At 44.3% G+C, this 18,340-nt stretch overlaps 1 protein-coding gene across 1 annotated transcript in view; it reads right to left on the bottom strand.

Moving 5' to 3' along the window:
- Positions 1 to 995: 995 nt before the first annotated feature.
- The window catches only part of DICER1 (dicer 1, ribonuclease III), a 44,721-nt gene continuing 27,376 nt past the window's right edge, over positions 996 to 18,340 (bottom strand). Inside the window, 6 exon segments of the mRNA XM_026515365.4 lie at positions 996 to 5,492; positions 5,847 to 5,922; positions 6,013 to 6,175; positions 8,660 to 8,928; positions 10,703 to 11,591; positions 14,675 to 14,830. Coding sequence (XP_026371150.2) covers positions 5,327 to 5,492; positions 5,847 to 5,922; positions 6,013 to 6,175; positions 8,660 to 8,928; positions 10,703 to 11,591; positions 14,675 to 14,830 — 1,719 coding nt within the window. The 3' untranslated portion in view covers positions 996 to 5,326.

The following is an 18,340-nucleotide window of genomic DNA, read 5'->3' as shown; positions in this document are numbered from 1 at the left end:
TTGAACAGCAAGCTCCTGGCCTGCCCGTCCACCGTGAGTGCACGCCCTTGCTCCCAGAGTCTTCGCATGGACCACGAGTCCGCTCGCAGCCCGGCCGGTTGTGAACCCGCATCTACCATCCCATCTAAAGCACGCCTTACGTTATGCTATGGAGCTGCACAAAGAAAACACTTCACTTCCATCTGGATTCTTTCCATGCACATCGTGATGTACACACTCATCTGCTTGGCCGGCTGCTCTGTCGCTGGCCAGGGGAGGGCAGGGGCACGGGGGCAGGAAGGCGCTGGGGCACTGACGCTCGGCCTGCACTGTCAGGGGACTTCTGGGCCGTAACACCAGCACGCACAAGCCTGTGGTGCTGGGCCAAATTCCTCAGGATTAAAATACATAGACTTTTTCTCCTTCAGTTTAGAGAAAATGTTGGAAGGGAGGAAAAGGAAGGGATTAATTTGGACTCATAACAGAAGAAAACTAAAAATTTTTTTCTCCTTCTAAAAGACTCATACTTACCATCTTGTTCCTACAGCCAAGTCATTTCTACTAGTCCTTAGTTTACTAAGCCACAAAAAGATTAGGTCAAATCTTGAAAGACAAAATTCTTACTTAACCAACATTAGGAGTATATCCTAAAAACCTGGAAGCTCAACATTCTGTCCATTTGATTTTAGAATAACCAAATTCACTTAAGGAATGTGTCAAATATATCGTGTATAATCCAGGACCTGGAACACATCAGTCAATGTGGCAGGATTTCAGAAAAACACACTGGTATTATTTAAATCTCGAAAAGAAAAAGGGACTGCTACTACACAACTCTACCAGTAAACGTGAAGCAGAACTCGGCCAGCACAACTTTTATCGTACTAAAATAGGCATTTTCGTAGGACCGTGGAATTCGAACACTTGAAAGATCATGTCTGCTACAACCATTTCAGCGTTATCACCCGCTTGAACGGAACCAAAATGAGAAAAGAAAAAGATAGAAGGACACAAAATGAACAGACCATAACTTTATTGGAGCTTGACTCTGCTACAATTATTACAAAACAAACAACTAAAGGTAATTGGGGCCCGTAAGGTGCGGGCGGCACGTTCCCGCAGCACAATTACTGTATGAATGGTTACAGTACGTCCCTTAGAACAGCTGCAGCATGTGATGGTAAGTAGGTTACTGTCAATCAAATTGTGTTAGTTTTTCTTGATTTTAGTCATTTTCCTTCACTCTATTTACAGCAGAAAAGCCAGAAGTTTACTTGCTGCTCACCTTTGCGTTTTTGCTAGGTAACCTGCTGATGCAGTGAATTCTGAGTGCATCTATAAAATTTAAATTGTCTGTGGTTGATGTCCAAATAAAAATGGACCAGGAGAAAAAAAAACCACTTAATGACTGAAATATATTTACAAGTTAGTTTTGAAAGACCATTTTCACTGCTAGTGGAAAACAGCAATGCAAGTCTCAATGCAAGTTCCTGCGAGATCGCTCCTGGCGGCTCCGACACCTGGTAAAATCGCTTTAATATGCTTGGTCTTAAACATATCTTAAAAGCTTTCATGTACAATAGAAAATAAAGAAATTTATTTGGAAATAATTAAACTCCTGAAAAAGTAATCAGTGGTTGAAAAAATATACCTAGAGAAATGCAATTCAACTGAGCCTATAGGCACCGACCGCCAGGAATGCGAGCAGGGCGAGGGCTGGGACGGAATCCCGGCTGCGGCTTCAGTAAAGATATCCGGGCCTCCGTTTGGTGGCTTAGATCTCGTGTGACACAAGGATTAAACAGCCTAAGAGAGGAAGATGGCGCGTCTGCCACTGGCCGGGCCCTCAGCCGCACTGTGCCAGGGCTGGGTGTCGGGCACTCCCCGCACCCCGGTCCCCGGCGGACTGGGAACGACCTGGAAGGGCGCGGTGCTGGGTGAGGGGCCGTGCTTACCAGCCGCAGAGCAGCGTCGGGCCTCTCGGCAGTTAAGGAGGGCAGTCTGAATCGTTCCGAGGGCGAGCCATTATGAAGAACGTTAAAATATTAGTATTTTAAGAGATCATTACAGGAGTGTTAGAGGTCGTTCTAAATTTAATCACTTCACATGACGTAAAAGAAAGAAAAAAGTAACAAAACATATTTAAAAAAAAACATAATTAAGAGTTCGGTTAACAAGTCTTTGTCATACTTTCACAAACAGTAAAAATGCCACAGACAAAAATGACCTATTTAAGTTGTGCAAGTATATGACACATTGCAGGCATTATAATTATCTTTTTCAAATCCGGTAAATCAAAACAGCAGCGAGGCCAAACCACATTTTTTTTTCTCTCCGTTAAGCATATTTTCCTTGAAATGAGGTAAAGCGTGGTACAAGTGCAATGCTTATCTGTGCTACACGAACAGAACAGAGGGGGACAAAGCTATCACACAACGCAGCATAGTTAGGACTGTTGAAAGTATATTATCAAAGAAATCGAAACTCTTTATAACGAAGGTTCATGCCGACTAACCTCCACACAATCATCCTAAGGAACTCTGTAGTTGCTTCTTCCAGACACACTTCCCCAGTCCACACCCGTGCCCGCAGGCACCACCACACCTCCCACCAGCAGGGCCTCCGTATTACATTCGGTCTCACGCTGTAATCACAGGAACACAAGGATGACACACACACAGACTGATTTCCTTCCTTAGTAAATGGATGCAAAACATTTCAACAAGCTAAACTGGGGGAACTCCACAGCATTTAAAAATCAGCAGCACGAAAGCGTTCATAATCATCTCGTATGTCTCGCTCAGAGTTTTTATTTTTATTTTTTAACTTAGGAACCAGGGGATCACAGAATGTGTCCAAGTGTGAGTCACAAATTAAAATGAGCTATCTTTCTCCAACAACAAAAAAATGAAATAGCTAAAGTTTGCCTTTGATAAAACATTTTGAATGGTAGCAGGAAATTTGAACCCCTGAGAATGTATGACCTAATCATATCCAAGTCTGAACTTTTTCGTATTAACAAAAAATACTCTTCTTAAGGTTACAAAATATATTGAGGCATTTTTCTCCCAACGGGAATTGTAACTGTGAAACAATCTGGTTTTGGTGCCAGGAGGCGAGAGAATCCCTTAACACTGGGATTAGTGCATTAGACACAATGCAAAGCCCTAAGCTCCTGGCATCAGGTAGTTTATAAATTAAGAAGAGATTTGCAACCTATCTTGATCACAAATCACCCTCACAAGTAAAATTCACATCCAGCCTTACTTGTTAATTGTACACGTTTACAGTTAATATAATTCAAGAATTGCTTGGTTTTAACTTGCTAGGAGATCTTACGTTGAGGTTTTTAAAACAAAAAACAAAAAAACAAAAAACCCCAACAGAAATCTAAGGTTTCCAATCAGAAATAAATATTTTAAAAATGAGTCTACCCAAATTAATTTGCTCAAAAACTCATTTAATAATTTAGATCGCAATTTAAATGTAAGATTGGAGACAACAAATAACGTTGGAGAAGCTTAACACCCCCTTCACTCAGGTCTCCTTAGAAAGCGGAGCTGACAGTTTTCTCTGTGCACACGTGCAGAGGTGTTTCTCTGGGGGTGGGTGGTGCAGATAAAGCAAGAAGTACAGTATTCAACTGTAACTGAAAACAAAAAATGCAGCATTACATGAAGCATCGAGTTCAGAATGATGTGCTGGAAAACATTAGACACCTCTGCTCGGCTTTCTTAAACTTCAAGCATAATTAATGGGGCAAATTGCAGCAAACCTCTACTGGTATGTTGGTGGGAGTGCAAGACCGACCCACAGCTTTTAAAAAGGTAAATTAAGAGGTATTATAGTTACAGTGCAAAAAAAAAAAAAAAAAAATTAAAATTTCAAGCATAATACATAAACATAGCACCAAACGGGGGGAAATGCATGCAAAAGAAAAGAAGAACTGAGGTATTTAAGTGAAGAGTGCCTACAAGTCTAATTAAAGAAACGTTGGCAAATGCCTGAAAATGTCTTTTTTTTTCTTTTTCGAAGACGGAAATCATGAGCTTGTTTTCCTAAATTAAAGACCTAAATCACAGATGTATCAAAATGACGGCAGTTTGTCGCGAAGGTTACGCTTCCGCGGCACTAAGAGCGCAGCTTTGGTAGGTGAAGAATGCACGCGACACTGTGACAAGTACAGTAAGACGTTAAAGTGAGAAGACTAAGGGTAAAGGTGCTCTGTTTTGCTTCTTTAAATAAGTAACCAATCAATTATAAAATCTGCAGCATATTTTAGGTGTGATATGTCTAGAGTTTATCTTGTTAGAGCAACAGCCTACAGGGCGAAACTGTTTGCCACAAACAATTTCTATCAGTGGAACTACCTGGCAGGAGGTTTTTAGTAAAATTGGGTATTTAGCCAAAGATCATTTTTATTACGGTGCTTAAAAAAAATCCATAGACTACATATATAATATTCTGGTTTTTAAAATGCCTCCAGGACACATATGACAGAAACTCTAATATAATCCTGTAATAAGTTAAGTCACAACTACACTAGTGAGTTGCAAATATCACACTGTCTCAACATCTAAATGCATAATAAAAGGAAGGGAATGTAGAACAGTTTGTTCCAAAAAGATCAGAAATTAAAGAACATCTATGAGGGTTTTAATTTTAAGGCAAGAACCTTTTGTACGCAAGACTACGTGGCATGAGAAAACGAAAATTTGATTCACCAACATGCCAGCCAATGTTCATTAAAAACCTGTCCCTTACTACTATATTAAGTGCAATGGCGACCAGGAGACATCCTCTTACGCAACAGGACGTGGAAAGAAAAGACGGCACGGGCACGCTTCTCTTGCAAACCACACCATTGTCCTGGGTGCCCCGGCCACGGCGGGACCGGTGCCAGCGCCCACGCTGAGGGCGGGAGGGCGCTCCCCAGAATCTAGGGGCTGTCTCAGCTGTAAGCTCCTTGGCCTCCTAACGCTAAGCAAAGCTGATGGAAATGAAACTAAAAAACAAAAACAAAACCCCAAAACAAAACAAAACAACTCTCAATAATTCTCTTGAACACTTGCTAAATGTCATCATTAAAGCACTCTCGTGATTTAAACAAAGCAGAAGTGAGGAAAGAAGACAAGATTGTGTTTGCGCAAAAAACTAAAACTACAATTAGTTCCAAAATTTTTATACATATGTTAAATGTTTTATTCTGTAATCTATCTTGTTATCAAACAAACTTTAAATTCTGCCTTCGATTCATTCCACTCCCTATGGACTTTAAATCATCCTTCTCATTTTAAATAGTTTTCCCCTTAATTCTGCTTTTTTGTTGTTGCTGTAAAAAGGGGTTTCAGCTGTTGGGAACCTGAGGTTGATTGGCTTTGAGGCTGCGTAGGGCTCTTCTTGCTGCTGCAGACTTGGCGATCCTGTAGCTCCGGCCGACGCCTTTAAACTTCCCCTTCCCCACCACTTCCACCGTGACTCTGACCTTGCCGTCATACGTCCTCTCAGCCGGGCTATAAAAAAGCCAAACAGCTTGAATCAGAAGTCAGAACTATTTATTATTATTGTCAATCAGCACGGAGCACGCGCTCTGAGGCGGAGGGGCCGGGGCCCGGGCTGAAGGCACACAAAGGAAACGTGCATGACACGGCGGCGGGGCCGCCGGCGGACGGGGCTGAGGCTCTTCTTTAACTCAGCGTTACTTTATCAAAGCGAAAGGGAAAGTCAATCCGACTACAAACGGAGAGTGCAGAGTGCATGCCCCAGTGTAAATATTTCTCAGAATCATTAGTTTATGGCATCTTTGACAATTCTTGCCCCTCTTGTTTTTAAGGAACTTAATTTTTTCCATGCACGGCTTTGCTTACCTAAATTTGGCAGTTTCTGGTTCCATTTCGAGCAATTCTCGCACAGGGGAACGGGGCACGTTTGCAGAAAACTTTTCTGCAATCAAAATGAAAGGGTGATGTGAATGACATCCTTATAGTTGTTTTTAATTATGACTGTGTTTCTTTCAAAGGGAACGGACAGTACCTATTAGCGGTCGCATCATAGGATAGTACACCTGCCACACCGTCTCCAGGGACATCCCGCTGTCCATGTAAATGGCACCAGCAAGCGACTCAAAAATGTCCCCCATTGCCTTTGGAACTTCGATGTCCTCCTCCTTCTCTTCATCCTCCTCAGACCTCCTAAGCTATTTACACAGGGAAAAGGGATTTGTAAGCAACAAGGCCATATTTAAAGGCATTCCACAGCGGTGAGTTTCCTTTCTTGGATGGGACTTTTATTATACCCTTAAGCGAGGGTAATAATACCAGCCATTTATGGCAATCACCTACTACATTGTAATAGCTTCTTCACAAACATCTAAAAAAAATTTTTTCCAACTTCTCAAGGGATTAAAAAAAAAAATCCCTTCCCCAGTCAGTATTATTCTATACTCAGCAAAGGGGAAAAATAAAGAGTACTTCTAAATGAAAAAAAAAAAAAAAAAACAAAACACACACAAAATTAGAAATAGTTAATAAATGTCCGAAAAAAAAATTCCAAATCCACTTGTAATCAAAGAACTGCATCTTAAAACAGTTCTACCCCCTGGCGGTTTGGCAAGGATTAGGCTGAATACCAGTTAGTGCGGCTGTGACAGGCGCGTACACACTGCTTTGGCAAGTGTAACTGCCACGTTCTGCCAGGGAAATTCTACTCGACGACAGATGCCTCCGAGTTCCCTTTTTATTAAACAACTTGATACACACTGACTATAAGAGAGAACCTGACACACAAGAGGTACTCAAACTAATGTAACGAAAAACTTAGATATGTAGCAAATGCCTTTTAAAAGTTCCTAATTCTTTGATGCAACAATCCCGTCTCTAGGAATTTATCTTAAGGAGATACTGGATAGATTTACCATACCCATGCTTATTAAAAGCCCTAAGTAAAAACAATGTAAATATCTAGCCGCAAAGGACTGTTTAAACACCTTCCATTACAGGTATATATTGACAGCGTGCGGCCACTGAAAGTCAAAAGGCCAACTGATACACAGAAAGTTGTCCTCAACACAGCAGGTGAAAAACACACATGACGGTATTTTCTGCATAATGAAATTCCATTTTATGTGTTATGTACGCTCATGTTTCTCTACATTAGCAATAAAACACCACAAATGTTCATTTTGGTTATTTCTAAGGTAGCATATTTGCAGAACTTTAATTTTCTTTTTGCTTATTTGTATTTTCTAAAACAAACACAAATTACCTGTGAAAGAGAAAAAAAAAAAAAGAGAAGGGGGCATTTGGGTTTTTTTTTTAAGCATTTCTAAATGGATCGTTCAGCCGCACAGAGCTCTATATCAAACACGTGTAGTGCTGGCTACCGGGAAAAAGATACTTCTTGTTTGTACATCACAGTTTTAAAGTAGAGAGGAATTTTAAAACTTATCAAATTTAATTCTCTCCTTTCACAGATGAAGAAACTGAGGCCCAGAGAGGTGGAGAGACTTGCTTAAGATTCACCAGGAAGTTAGAAAAGCCAGACCACTGACATTTCCAATCAGTTTTTGTAACTTCTGTTTATATAAACAAAGGAAGCAAAAGAATGAACAAAAATTAACAGAACCAGCATGTCCCACCGTTATCAAAAGAGAACTTAAATCTAATTTTAACTAATTCCTCAAATTCTAAGCTTAAACACTTCTAAAGAACAAGACCGGAACTCATACGAGTACGCAGGAGATAGTTCTAGTTCCTAGTCCCACTGCTAGCTGTGCTCCGACGCCGACCTCCGTCCGACGCCTCGGAGGAGTGTGCACCGGGGGAAGCGGATCCTCCTTCGGCACCTGTGCAGTACCGTTTACAGGGTGGGCTGCTTCCCCTCGCAGCTATGCCTCAAACGCCTCTCACAGCAAGTCAAGGAAATGCACTAGTCCCCAGCCACGGTTCAGTGCAATTTTTAAAAAAGGGAAGGTACAAATTAAACAAAGAGCGATTAAAACGGCCACCAGATTTGAGAACAAATTCCCTGACTCCTTAGAAGACATCTCCACAAGTAAGGGAAACAAGGGAATCCGAACGGGGAGAACGGGACCGAGGGTGCTCTCCGGGACACAGGTATGCAGATGGATGGCAGCGAAGGACGAGAGGTGAGTGGAAAGATCTAAGTGAAATTCTCCGCTACAAAACTCCAAAATAGCTCACAAACACGTTAAAATTAGCTCCATCACCAAAGAACCTCTGGCTGAACTTATGACAGAAGCCTCTCAAATTTCAATGGTTAAAATTTTAGAAAGTTGGTTTTAAATGAGATTTTATTTTCAAGTAGAAGCAGAAAATACATTTGTTGAGGCTTACCTGAGATCATATCAGCGAATGTTTTCTGACCCATTTCAACAGAAAGAAAGGCAGAACAAACCGCAGGGAGCCCTCACTAAGGTTCAAGCGCCCCCGGGGGCCGGGCCAGGCAGGACTTCTCCGGCCGCCGATCAGGAGTCGTGGGGGAACAGAAAAGAGCCCACAACCCCTGGCCCCCACTCGCCCGGGAAGGGCCGCAGGCACCCTCCGGGGGCAGTCAAGTTTTTAAAGGGCCCGACCTGGAGAGCACCACCGTCCCTCCGCCCCAGCCCGGAGGAAAAGCGGCAGGACCCCGTGCACCGGCCGTGGTCTCCTGCAGCACTCACCTCGGAGTCCATGCCCTGCATCTCGTTCTTCTCCAGCTGGAACTGCACGAAGTCGTCGATGACGTGGAAGAGCTCAGGGGAGACGGCTTTGAAGTACTTGTGGTAGTCGTACTTGACCGCCAGCGACGCGAAGATGGTGTTGTTGACCAGCGCGGACCGCAGGTCGGTCAGGACGCCCGGGGAGTGCTGCCGCGGGTCTTCGTAAAGGTGCTTGGTTATGAGGTAGTCCAAAATCGCATCTCCCAGGAACTCCAGGCGCTGGTAACAATCTGCGGGCGGCCCAGGGCGCAGGCGTCAGCTCGCGCAAAACCCGCTCCCCCCACACAGCAACCCACCGTGGGGTCCGGCCCCAGACCCACTGCCGAGAATGGTGCTGGGCTTCGTTCTCGTGTATATTCTTCAATGACAAACCATGTGACATGTCACACTTACTAAGGCCTCTGCAAACTCAATTTGAATAGCAAATTAAGCCTATTTCTTATGTATAAACTGAGGTCATAAAAGCCTTTGGTGGCCCAAAGGCTACTGCTCCTGCAGACCAGACACTGGCCGGGGGGTCTCATCAGGTCAGACCCTTCCCTCCAGCACAGTGCTGGCCAAGCAGGTGCTGGGCACCGCCGAAGCCACAGCCTCGCTCACATGCCGGCGGTCAGGGGCCAGACGCTGCACACGCACCCCGCCCTCTGCCCCCCCACAGCCCATGCACCCCATGCTCTGGCCCCATGCACCCCATGCACTCCAGGCTCTGGCCCTACACTCTGCCCCCCCCGCAGCCCATTGGACCCCGCACTCTGCCCTCACGCACGGCCCCCACGCTCTGCCGCTGCCTCTGCGTGTCACCTCACCCCCGCTAGGGAGTATGCGCTGGGGCCACCCTGGGTCACCACTCCTGGGTCACAGCTGCCACCCGCCCAGTAAGTACGAGAAAACTCTCTTCTTCCCCTGAGTGAGAACTGTTGAACTGGACACGAACAAGGGCCTGAGAAAGGAGGTTGTGGCTGTGCGCAAAGACCTGAGCCCGCACGGGTCGGCTGCGCACGGGGGAGAAGGCGCCCGTGCGGGCCAGCGCCCCATCTCCTCACCGTGCCGAGCAGAGCCCATTCAGGCCAGGAGGCTGGCGCAGGGACGGCCCAAGTGGTGCGTCCCGGACGCCCAGAGCTCCGAGGCAGGGGCCTCACTCGGCAGAGAGCAGGAACCATGCCTCGCGGCTTCTCCGCAAAGACAAACAGCGCTCCGGGCTGCCAGCCCTTCTAGTCCAGAGCCGGATCGGTTTTCACTTTTCGGTTTTACACTCTTCTGATCATCTTAACCTTTCTCGTTTTTCTTATACAAACTTTATACTCTGCTGTGGTATTCTAGACTCCAGCACTTATTCTTCCTCTGATAGAGAAAAAAGTACACAGGCTTTTCACAAGCTGAAGCTGACTCCAGTTCCAGGCGCCTCACCTCCCTTCTCATCTCACGGACTGGCCGCCACTCCGTGAAGGAGGAGAAGACCTTGGAGCACAAAACCAAGTGGAAGAGGGCAGCAGCGTCAGAGCAAGGGCACCGAAACCTCCCCCGAAGAAGTTTCTTTAAGCCCACTCAGATTTAAAACGACCTTAAGAGACGGGCCTTTCTGTTCGGGAAGAACGATAAAAGGCCGTGGAGATACACCCAGAATATGCGAAGTCAAGAACCATAAACAGTGCTAAACGGACATCAGAAAGACACCGGGGGAGGACAAAAATGGGAAAAACACAACAAAACAGGGAGGCCCCAATGTCCCCAGCTGCGCAGCCCATGAGATGACCTCTCTGCGAGTAGGTAAGGTGGCCGCTGCCAGCTCTCAGCGGCGAGGAGCCGTGCGTGCTCCCAGAAGGAGGAAGGAAATAAAGCTGCCTTCTTTTTCCTTTTGCTCCCTCCCTCCACCGTGCATATTAACCACCAACTCTAGACATGCACAGGTCGCTTTTTTTTTTTTTTAACAAGGCAAGAATAGCGCAGTTAACAAACACGAGCTCGCAGTGTCAGAGCAGCGGAGTTCGGTGTGGGGCTCCTTACCAGTAATGGTGTTGTAGTGGTAGGACGCGTGGGTAAAAGCCTGTAGCAGGTACGCCTTATTCTTGAATCTGTAGTTGATTTTCTTTTCGAAATTCTCAAAACCCGATATAAGGTGATTCAGTGTTTTATCTGCGTCTGGATGATCAAACATACATCTTGGTGGAATCTTCAAACAACCGTACTCCAAGTCCTTCAACACGGAGGAGCGCGAGCCGGCCGCAGAGGCAGGAGCACGGCTCCCTGAAAGGTTCTTTTGTTGGCTGCTGAAATTCTCCCTAGCAGGGCACACGGCCTTTTCCCGGTCAGTCCTTTTGATCACCGGGAGCACCTTGAGCCCCAGCGAGCAGAGGAAAAGCTGCGCAGCCCTCTCGCCGCAGCTGGTTAGATAGCAGCCCAGCAGGGCCTCCACGCAGTCGGCTATGCTCTTGTCCGCGATGCACTGCTCCGTGTGCAAGTCGTAGGAAATGGACTGCTTCCCTGTGTCAACACCACAGTTTTCCTCGGATGGATTCCAGAACCCCACCACAAAGTCATCCTCTTCAACAGCTTTGCTAGGATCCAGATAGCACATTGCATCCCAAGAGCTATAGTCAAAATCCTCAAAATCTGATGAGAATGGCATACTACCTAACGGGGATTTTTTGGGCATTTTCCATTCGTATGCAGAATCAGTGGTTGAAAAAGGAGAAAGAGAAATTTTCTTTACAAACGCTCCTGACCCCATTAACATGTTATCTATAAATTTGATATGTTCCTGATCATACTCCAGGAAATCGTCTTCGTCGTCGGCGTCCTCCTTCGGAGCCCTCCACGTCAGCTCCTCCTCCTCCTCGTCGTCCTCCTCAAAGTCCTCGTCCAGCTTGCCATTAGCCAACATGCAGTCTTTTGTCTGAAACGAGGAGGAATGGGGAAGGAGGGGAGACATAGCTGCTGCTCTTAAAAGGGTTTGAAACTCAATAAAAGCAAGGGTTATGGATAATTTCAAATGACAACCACAAATACTAAAAGGCAACTTTAAAATCATGGCCATTTGTTTTCAATTAACATAAAATAAGTTATTTAATCATATAAACAAAGTAAAACATGTTCTTTGAATGTTCATTTTCTAAGTTATAAAATGACCTTTATCCAGTATGAAGCTTTAAGTTAAGGATTTTGAACATGGATATAAAGTTAAAATTAATGTCCACGAGGCAAAACTTTAGCTAAGAAGTCTTACTCCAGCAGACACACAATGAAAGCACTCACATGCCAGTCACAGAGATCTTCAATTTGGCTGACAAAGTTTTAAAACACTTCAAAAAGATTTTCAAATTAATAAAAGTAAATTCCAGATGCAGAAAAGCATCATCTGTGCAATAAAGAGCATAAATAGGGAAAAAGATAAATTACCTTAAAAATCTGTAGAATATTAAAAATAGGCAATAGGGTTTCATGCTATAAAGGTTTTGTCCCCATTTCCACTTCAAATCAAAGTACATTTGCTACAATGTAAAACTAGATTGCTCTGCTTGAAAACTAAAAGTGATCACTGAACTAAGCTACGAATCTGGGAAATTATGCTTTCCCCTCCACTATGCTACAGTAATCAGAGGAACAGATTATAGCATAACTGACAAAAATAGAAGAAAATTTAGACTAACATGAAACACAACAATCCAATTTCTGTCAGAAGATCTTTGCTAATTCCAATTTCTTTGGCAAAAGCTTATTTGTGAATGACAACCTTAATAATGGGCTAGGATTCAGTAATGATGTAACTTTTTTGCAATGCGAAAAGATGCCAAATTTCTGTTGCGCAAGAAATAAAAAACTAAAAAATAAAAAAATAAAAAAGACTTGACTTTGGGGGGGAAAAGACAGGAGGGTGTGCTTCAATTCTGATAGTGACAACTTTCCAGAGATTTCCTGACAAAAAAGTTTTCAAACTTGGTCAAGTATTTTTTAAATACTGCAATACTTCATGTTAAGCCAGACTCGAAAGTCATAGTGTATTTGTTTGAAAGTAAAGAAGAGCAGTGAACCAGGCCATGTATCTACAACTACGGACCTTTATGGATTTGTGTGGGTTTATGAAAAAAGGTTTATAAAACTTTTCCAAGAATGTGGAAGAACGTGAAATGAGACTATAGTGGCAGATCTCTAGGAACTATTTCCTGTTAAAAACCCTACACCTTCCCAAGGTAACATGAGATGTTTTGGACTACTGTTTGGTCCTTAACATTAAAAAAGGGAAACTGCAACTTAAAAAAAAGAAAAAATCAGAGTGAATAATTTTTTAATTAAAAAAAATCCTTACACATCTTTAGTAAGATGCTACCATAGTCTAAAATTGGCAGGATACACACACACACACACACTCTCACGAGTAGGTTTTATCACAGATAAGCTATGTGATCTTGGACAAAGTTCTTTAATGCCTCTGGGTTTCAGTTTTTCTATCTGCAAAATAGCAGGACTCTACCTCACTAAATGGTTCCTGAGAACACTTCACGCTCCTAAAAAAAAACCAAAAAAACACTGCCATAAAACTCTTTTCTCCTAACGTTCAAATCAACTTTCTACCTGAGTTACTACCACTTCGGCATTCGTATGCAAAGTTTCTCTGAAACCTATCTGCTGAGGAGCGAGGGGGGCAGAACAGGAACGTAGGCACACCCTCTTTCCGGTATCAGGGCCTATTTCAATAAGTATAAACCACTATGTGAAAATATGAATGGTATGTTTAATGTAGTCCCCAAAACCAAAGTGCCACGTCATCTGAAATGTTAAGGAAAACAAGAAATTTCTGTTGTATTTTTAAAAATTCTTTTTTAATCAAAAGGACTTGTCATGTCACTTTTATGCTAATTTTTTAAAAAGCCATTTATGGAACGAAAAGGCAGAATAATTATTACTGGAATGTTTTTCATAGATATGCAGTATTTTTTCTAACGTTCTCAAAGTCTATACATTGTCCTCTAAGGTTACCTATGTCTAAGTTAATAGCAAATGTAATTCTTGTAACCCAGCCTGCATTAAAATATTCTCTTAATGATTTTCTGGAGAAGTTCAATTTCTGTAAAACATCGAATACTGCATGAGTTAAAAATTTACTCCAGAAAGTGGTAAAAATCAAAATCGGGGCACAGAGTGATGGACCTGGGAAAACTTGAGACGGAGAACCAGCATAGACGTGTCAGGAAGAGGACACGGAAGCCTGCCTACTTTGAAAGCATGACCTGCGAAAAGAAACCATATTCTCACTGTTGGCCTGAGGTAGAAATTAAGTAACACTGATCCAGTCTCTCATTAATGCAAAATAAACGGCTGTGAAATGAAAGTGGCCGAGAGATCGCCTTCAGCTGTGAGAGAGAGGCGCCCACCTCCAGACAGATGGCTTTTCCAGCTCCGAGGCCCTCCGAGGTGCCCTCTGGTGGCCTTCAAGACAGACAAAATGAAGCCGCTGCAGCTAGTATCTGGCCTGAAGCCATCGGCCAGATTTAAACTATTTCCAGAAAACTATAACCTTTATGACTTTTTTTTTTAAGGTCACTAGAGAAGGCCAAGTCCTAACCGAAAAAACCCTGACCTGCAAAGCAAGGCCTTAGTGAAATTAATTCTTTCATAGACTGGAGATCATAGTTCATTGAAAAGTCATTGAACAGAGCTAAGGATCGAGGGAGCATGAACTGTTACACATAATAGTAAAATGAAAAGTTATGGAGTTTTGCTTTTTCCCCCCCCCTTTTTTGGGTCACGACATCAGATATACATCTGCCTCTGAAAAAAAGATGACAGAATTGACCCCCATCAAAATTAAGCACCATTTCTAAATTCAATGAAGAGAGACAGTCTAGGTAAAGGAATTATTTCAATATACCAAATACCTACTCTATTATAAATAAACCATGGAAAGGAAACACAAAAATTAATAACACAAAATTCTCCCATTCACCAAAAAACAAATGCTTCCAGTTACTAAAAACTTACCATTTCATCTTTTTCCCACTTATCTGTGTTACTTTTGTCTTGGTTTACTACATAACCAGGAGGAAGCCAATTCACAGGGGGATCAAATATTGATACCACCATGCGGCTGGGCAGTCCCTTCTTTTTTCCAAGCCGATACAGATTACAGTTGCTGACCTTTAGCAGAAAAAATTTATAAGATACTCATCTGCAAATGACCACTGCTGGAATTCATACCAGGCAAATAAACATATTTTTAGCTAAATGTTCTCCATATTACTACAACTGGCCATCAATTATTCATGACAGCAAATATTATATTCCCATATGGTCTATATCCTTGAGTGTAGTTCAATGAGAATTTCTGATTTTAAAAGGAGATCAGAAAAAACTGATATGCAAATTCCTTATAAAGTCAGAACAAACAGTTCGTACAATTTCAAACTTTTGAAAACACAACCTGATGATATCAAATGTAAACTGCCAACTGGGACGATCAGAATAGGAAAGAACCCACACAAAAAATCTAAGACGCCACAATATTCTCAATGAAATAAATGGGGGGAAATGCCACAAACTCTAGCTATAAAGTGGAAATTGGCACTGAACAGAGCTAAAAGAATTTCATACTCCTAGAATCTAAGCCACAAATACAATTTTAATTGTATGTTTTCTCAAATATCATTCCTTTGTTTTGGATGGCATTTCAAGATATTTTTGTTCAACCATTTTAAAACAGAGCAAAAGGTAATAACTCCATGTTTATTCACATCAATAAAATGGCTTCACTGTTTACCTTCTCGTCTGTTTTTCCTAAGGACTCCATGTCCTCCGGAACTCACTCAAATCATAACGTTTCTAACCAGAAATGTCTAGTAAAAACTTGGAAACCAGGATCTAGCAGTGTCAATCTCATTTTCATTTTTTTTTTTAAAGATTTTATTTATTTATTTGACAGAGATAGAGACAGCCAGCGAGAGAGGGAACACAAGCAGGGGGAGTGGGAGAGGGAGAGCAGGTTCCCAGCAGAGGAGCCTGATGTGGGGCTCGATCCCATAACGCCAGGATCACGCCCTGAGCCGAAGGCAGACGCTTAACCGCTGTGCCACCCAGGCGCCCCTCATTTTCATTTTCTGTAAACTGGGTTCCTTTTTATGGAAGTACTTCATGAGCCCCTTTTCCGGGGAACTCGATACCACTGAACAGGTACCCACCCGGGGAGAGGCACCTGGCCGGCCATCCCTGAGAGAACACTGTCAGCAAGACTGAGGAGCAGTCCCTGCGGACAACACAGCTGGGAGGGACAGGTGTCTAGTCGCGGCACTGCGTGCAGCATACGCTGTCGGAAATGGCACAGCTTAGATCAATGCTAGTATCCCTGTGCCTATGAGGAGATCACAGCATCACCGCAGATGGCATCGAGAGGAGGAAGATGGCAATCGCATTCACAGTCGGACGGCACGGTGGGCAGGACGGGATGGAAAGAGCGAGCTCAGGGCTCCTGAGGTGCAACGTGGGCCCAGCAGAACTGGACACTCGGAAGCAGGGAGAGCACTGAGAGAGGAACAAAGTGGGTGTGCGTGTGCATGGAGCTCGTAGGAAGACCAGCGAGGGGCCAGGCCTGGTCAGCACACAGGACGTGTCCAGGGCGTGGGCACAGAGAAGGCTGTCTTTCGACACCGGGCTGAGAGGACAACGATTCCTACAGGACATACGGAGTCAAAGCTTTCCCGGCAGACAAACAGATGACATTTTTTAAATGTACACGAATTTCTTTCTTACGTAACAGAGTACTATTGCTTCCTACTCATCCTCAGTCTCTGACATTTTCTTCCTACAACCACCTTGTGGCAATCTCATTTGTTCTGACAGCTTTGATTATCACTCTTACGAAGACTATTCCCCAAACCAGATCTCAGTCCTAAATTCTCAGTTACCTGAACATTTCACTGAATATTCCACTTCATTTTCCAGGAGGTCTGAAAACGCTACACCTGACCCTGATTCCTACCTTTGTGCCTATGTCACCACGAGCACCACCATCGCCCCAACTTCTGCAGCTTACACACGGTCACCCCAGCATCCCAGGTTTCTCTGCCCCTAATCACACTGACAGGCAGCAAGAGGGGTGGTGAGTACAGGCTCGCACCTCCAACACCTCCCTGACTCTCTGGTCAGTTAGGTGACCTTACACGAACCAATTCTCTAAACCAATAAACTCTCTAAACTAATAAACTTTCCCCATCTGCAAAATGGGGCCACGTTATCTACCCCCCAGGGGCTCGCTGAGAAGCATAAATGAAGGCTGTGAAGTGCTCGGGGTAGTGTCTGGTGTTACAGAGTGACTTCGGAGGTAGGGGAGAGTGACATCGGAGGTAGGGGAGTTGTGATGGTGAAGAGCAAGGTCTCTAAAGCCAGACTATCTGGGCTCTGCCACGGAGTGCCATGTGACCTGGGGCAAGTGAGCGTCTCCTGCCCCAGTAACTTCATCTGTAAACTAGGGACACGCTAGGTATACGCAATTATAAATAAAATGACAAAATAAATGAAAGTATACACAACTAAATGAGGTGGCGGGAGTAGCGTCCGGCTGTGAGCCACAGCTCCTATTCCCTCTGCAATACTATCACCTCAGCCCTTTTTTCACTGCCACAACTCTCCAACTGTACCATTTTCCGCTTGCTTGAACTTCCTCGAAGGCCCAACTGATCGCTCAGCTTGGTTTGGTTTTGCTTTTCAACTCAGGCTGCGCTCTGCCACCAGAGCCATCGCCTGCAACTACCGGATCGTGAGCATGAAGAGACCCTTATGGGAGGGGGGGCGCCCGGGGGCCTCAGTGGGTTGAGCGTCCAACTCTTGCTTTCAGCTCAGGTCATGATCTCAGGGTTATTGAGATCGAGCCCCGAGTTGGGCTCGGCGCTAGGCGTGAAGCCTGTGGGGATTCTCTCCCTCTGCCCCTCCCCCGCCGTGCTCACCCCCCCCCTCCAAAAAAAAAAAAGAGTCCCTGGTGCAAATTGTATCTTCGACGTTCAAAGTAAGTGCAAACCCCTCCACCTAGCACTGAAGATCTTCCACAAGAGAGCTTTGCCCGCCTGCCTTTTTAACCTTTTCTCAGGTATTTCCACACTTCTGACGCCTGCCACAATCTATTCACCGGGTGCGGACACGCTCTGCCATTCGTTCACTGTGTTTATCCGCTATGAGCGCACCGCTTCCATTAACGCCTTCTGATCACAAGCCATATTCCTTCCTTCTGAGTGTTTAGGGCAATTAGCAGCTTTAGGAGTTATTTTCAAGCAGGTACATGTGGCTTGTGATACCTCTTTTAGCGTCATTTAAACATTCTAACTTTGTTGCTTTTCCTCCTGAAATCCTAATTCCGCACTGGTTTCAGAACACGCCCTCCCTTTGGGCTCTCAAGCGCCGCCTGCTCGGAGCTCCGGCATCACCCCTTTGACACTGCAGAGTCCCTGAGCTGGGGGAGTGCACCCTGCACCTTGACACTGCAGAGTCCCTGAGCTGGGGGAGTGCACCCTGCACTTTGACACTGCAGAGTCCCTGAGCTGGGGGAGTGCACCCTTTCCCTTCCTCACGCTCCAAAAGCTTGAAGATGAGCTCCTCCATGCAAGACCTGTGTTTTAGCCGCGTCTCTATGCGTCGTGTGCTAAGACAGCACTCTCCCAAGTA

This window comes from Ursus arctos, unplaced genomic scaffold, assembly GCF_023065955.2.
Source record: "Ursus arctos isolate Adak ecotype North America unplaced genomic scaffold, UrsArc2.0 scaffold_25, whole genome shotgun sequence".
Taxonomy (NCBI): Eukaryota; Metazoa; Chordata; class Mammalia; order Carnivora; family Ursidae; genus Ursus; species Ursus arctos.
This window is presented reverse-complemented; position numbering and strand designations above follow the sequence as displayed.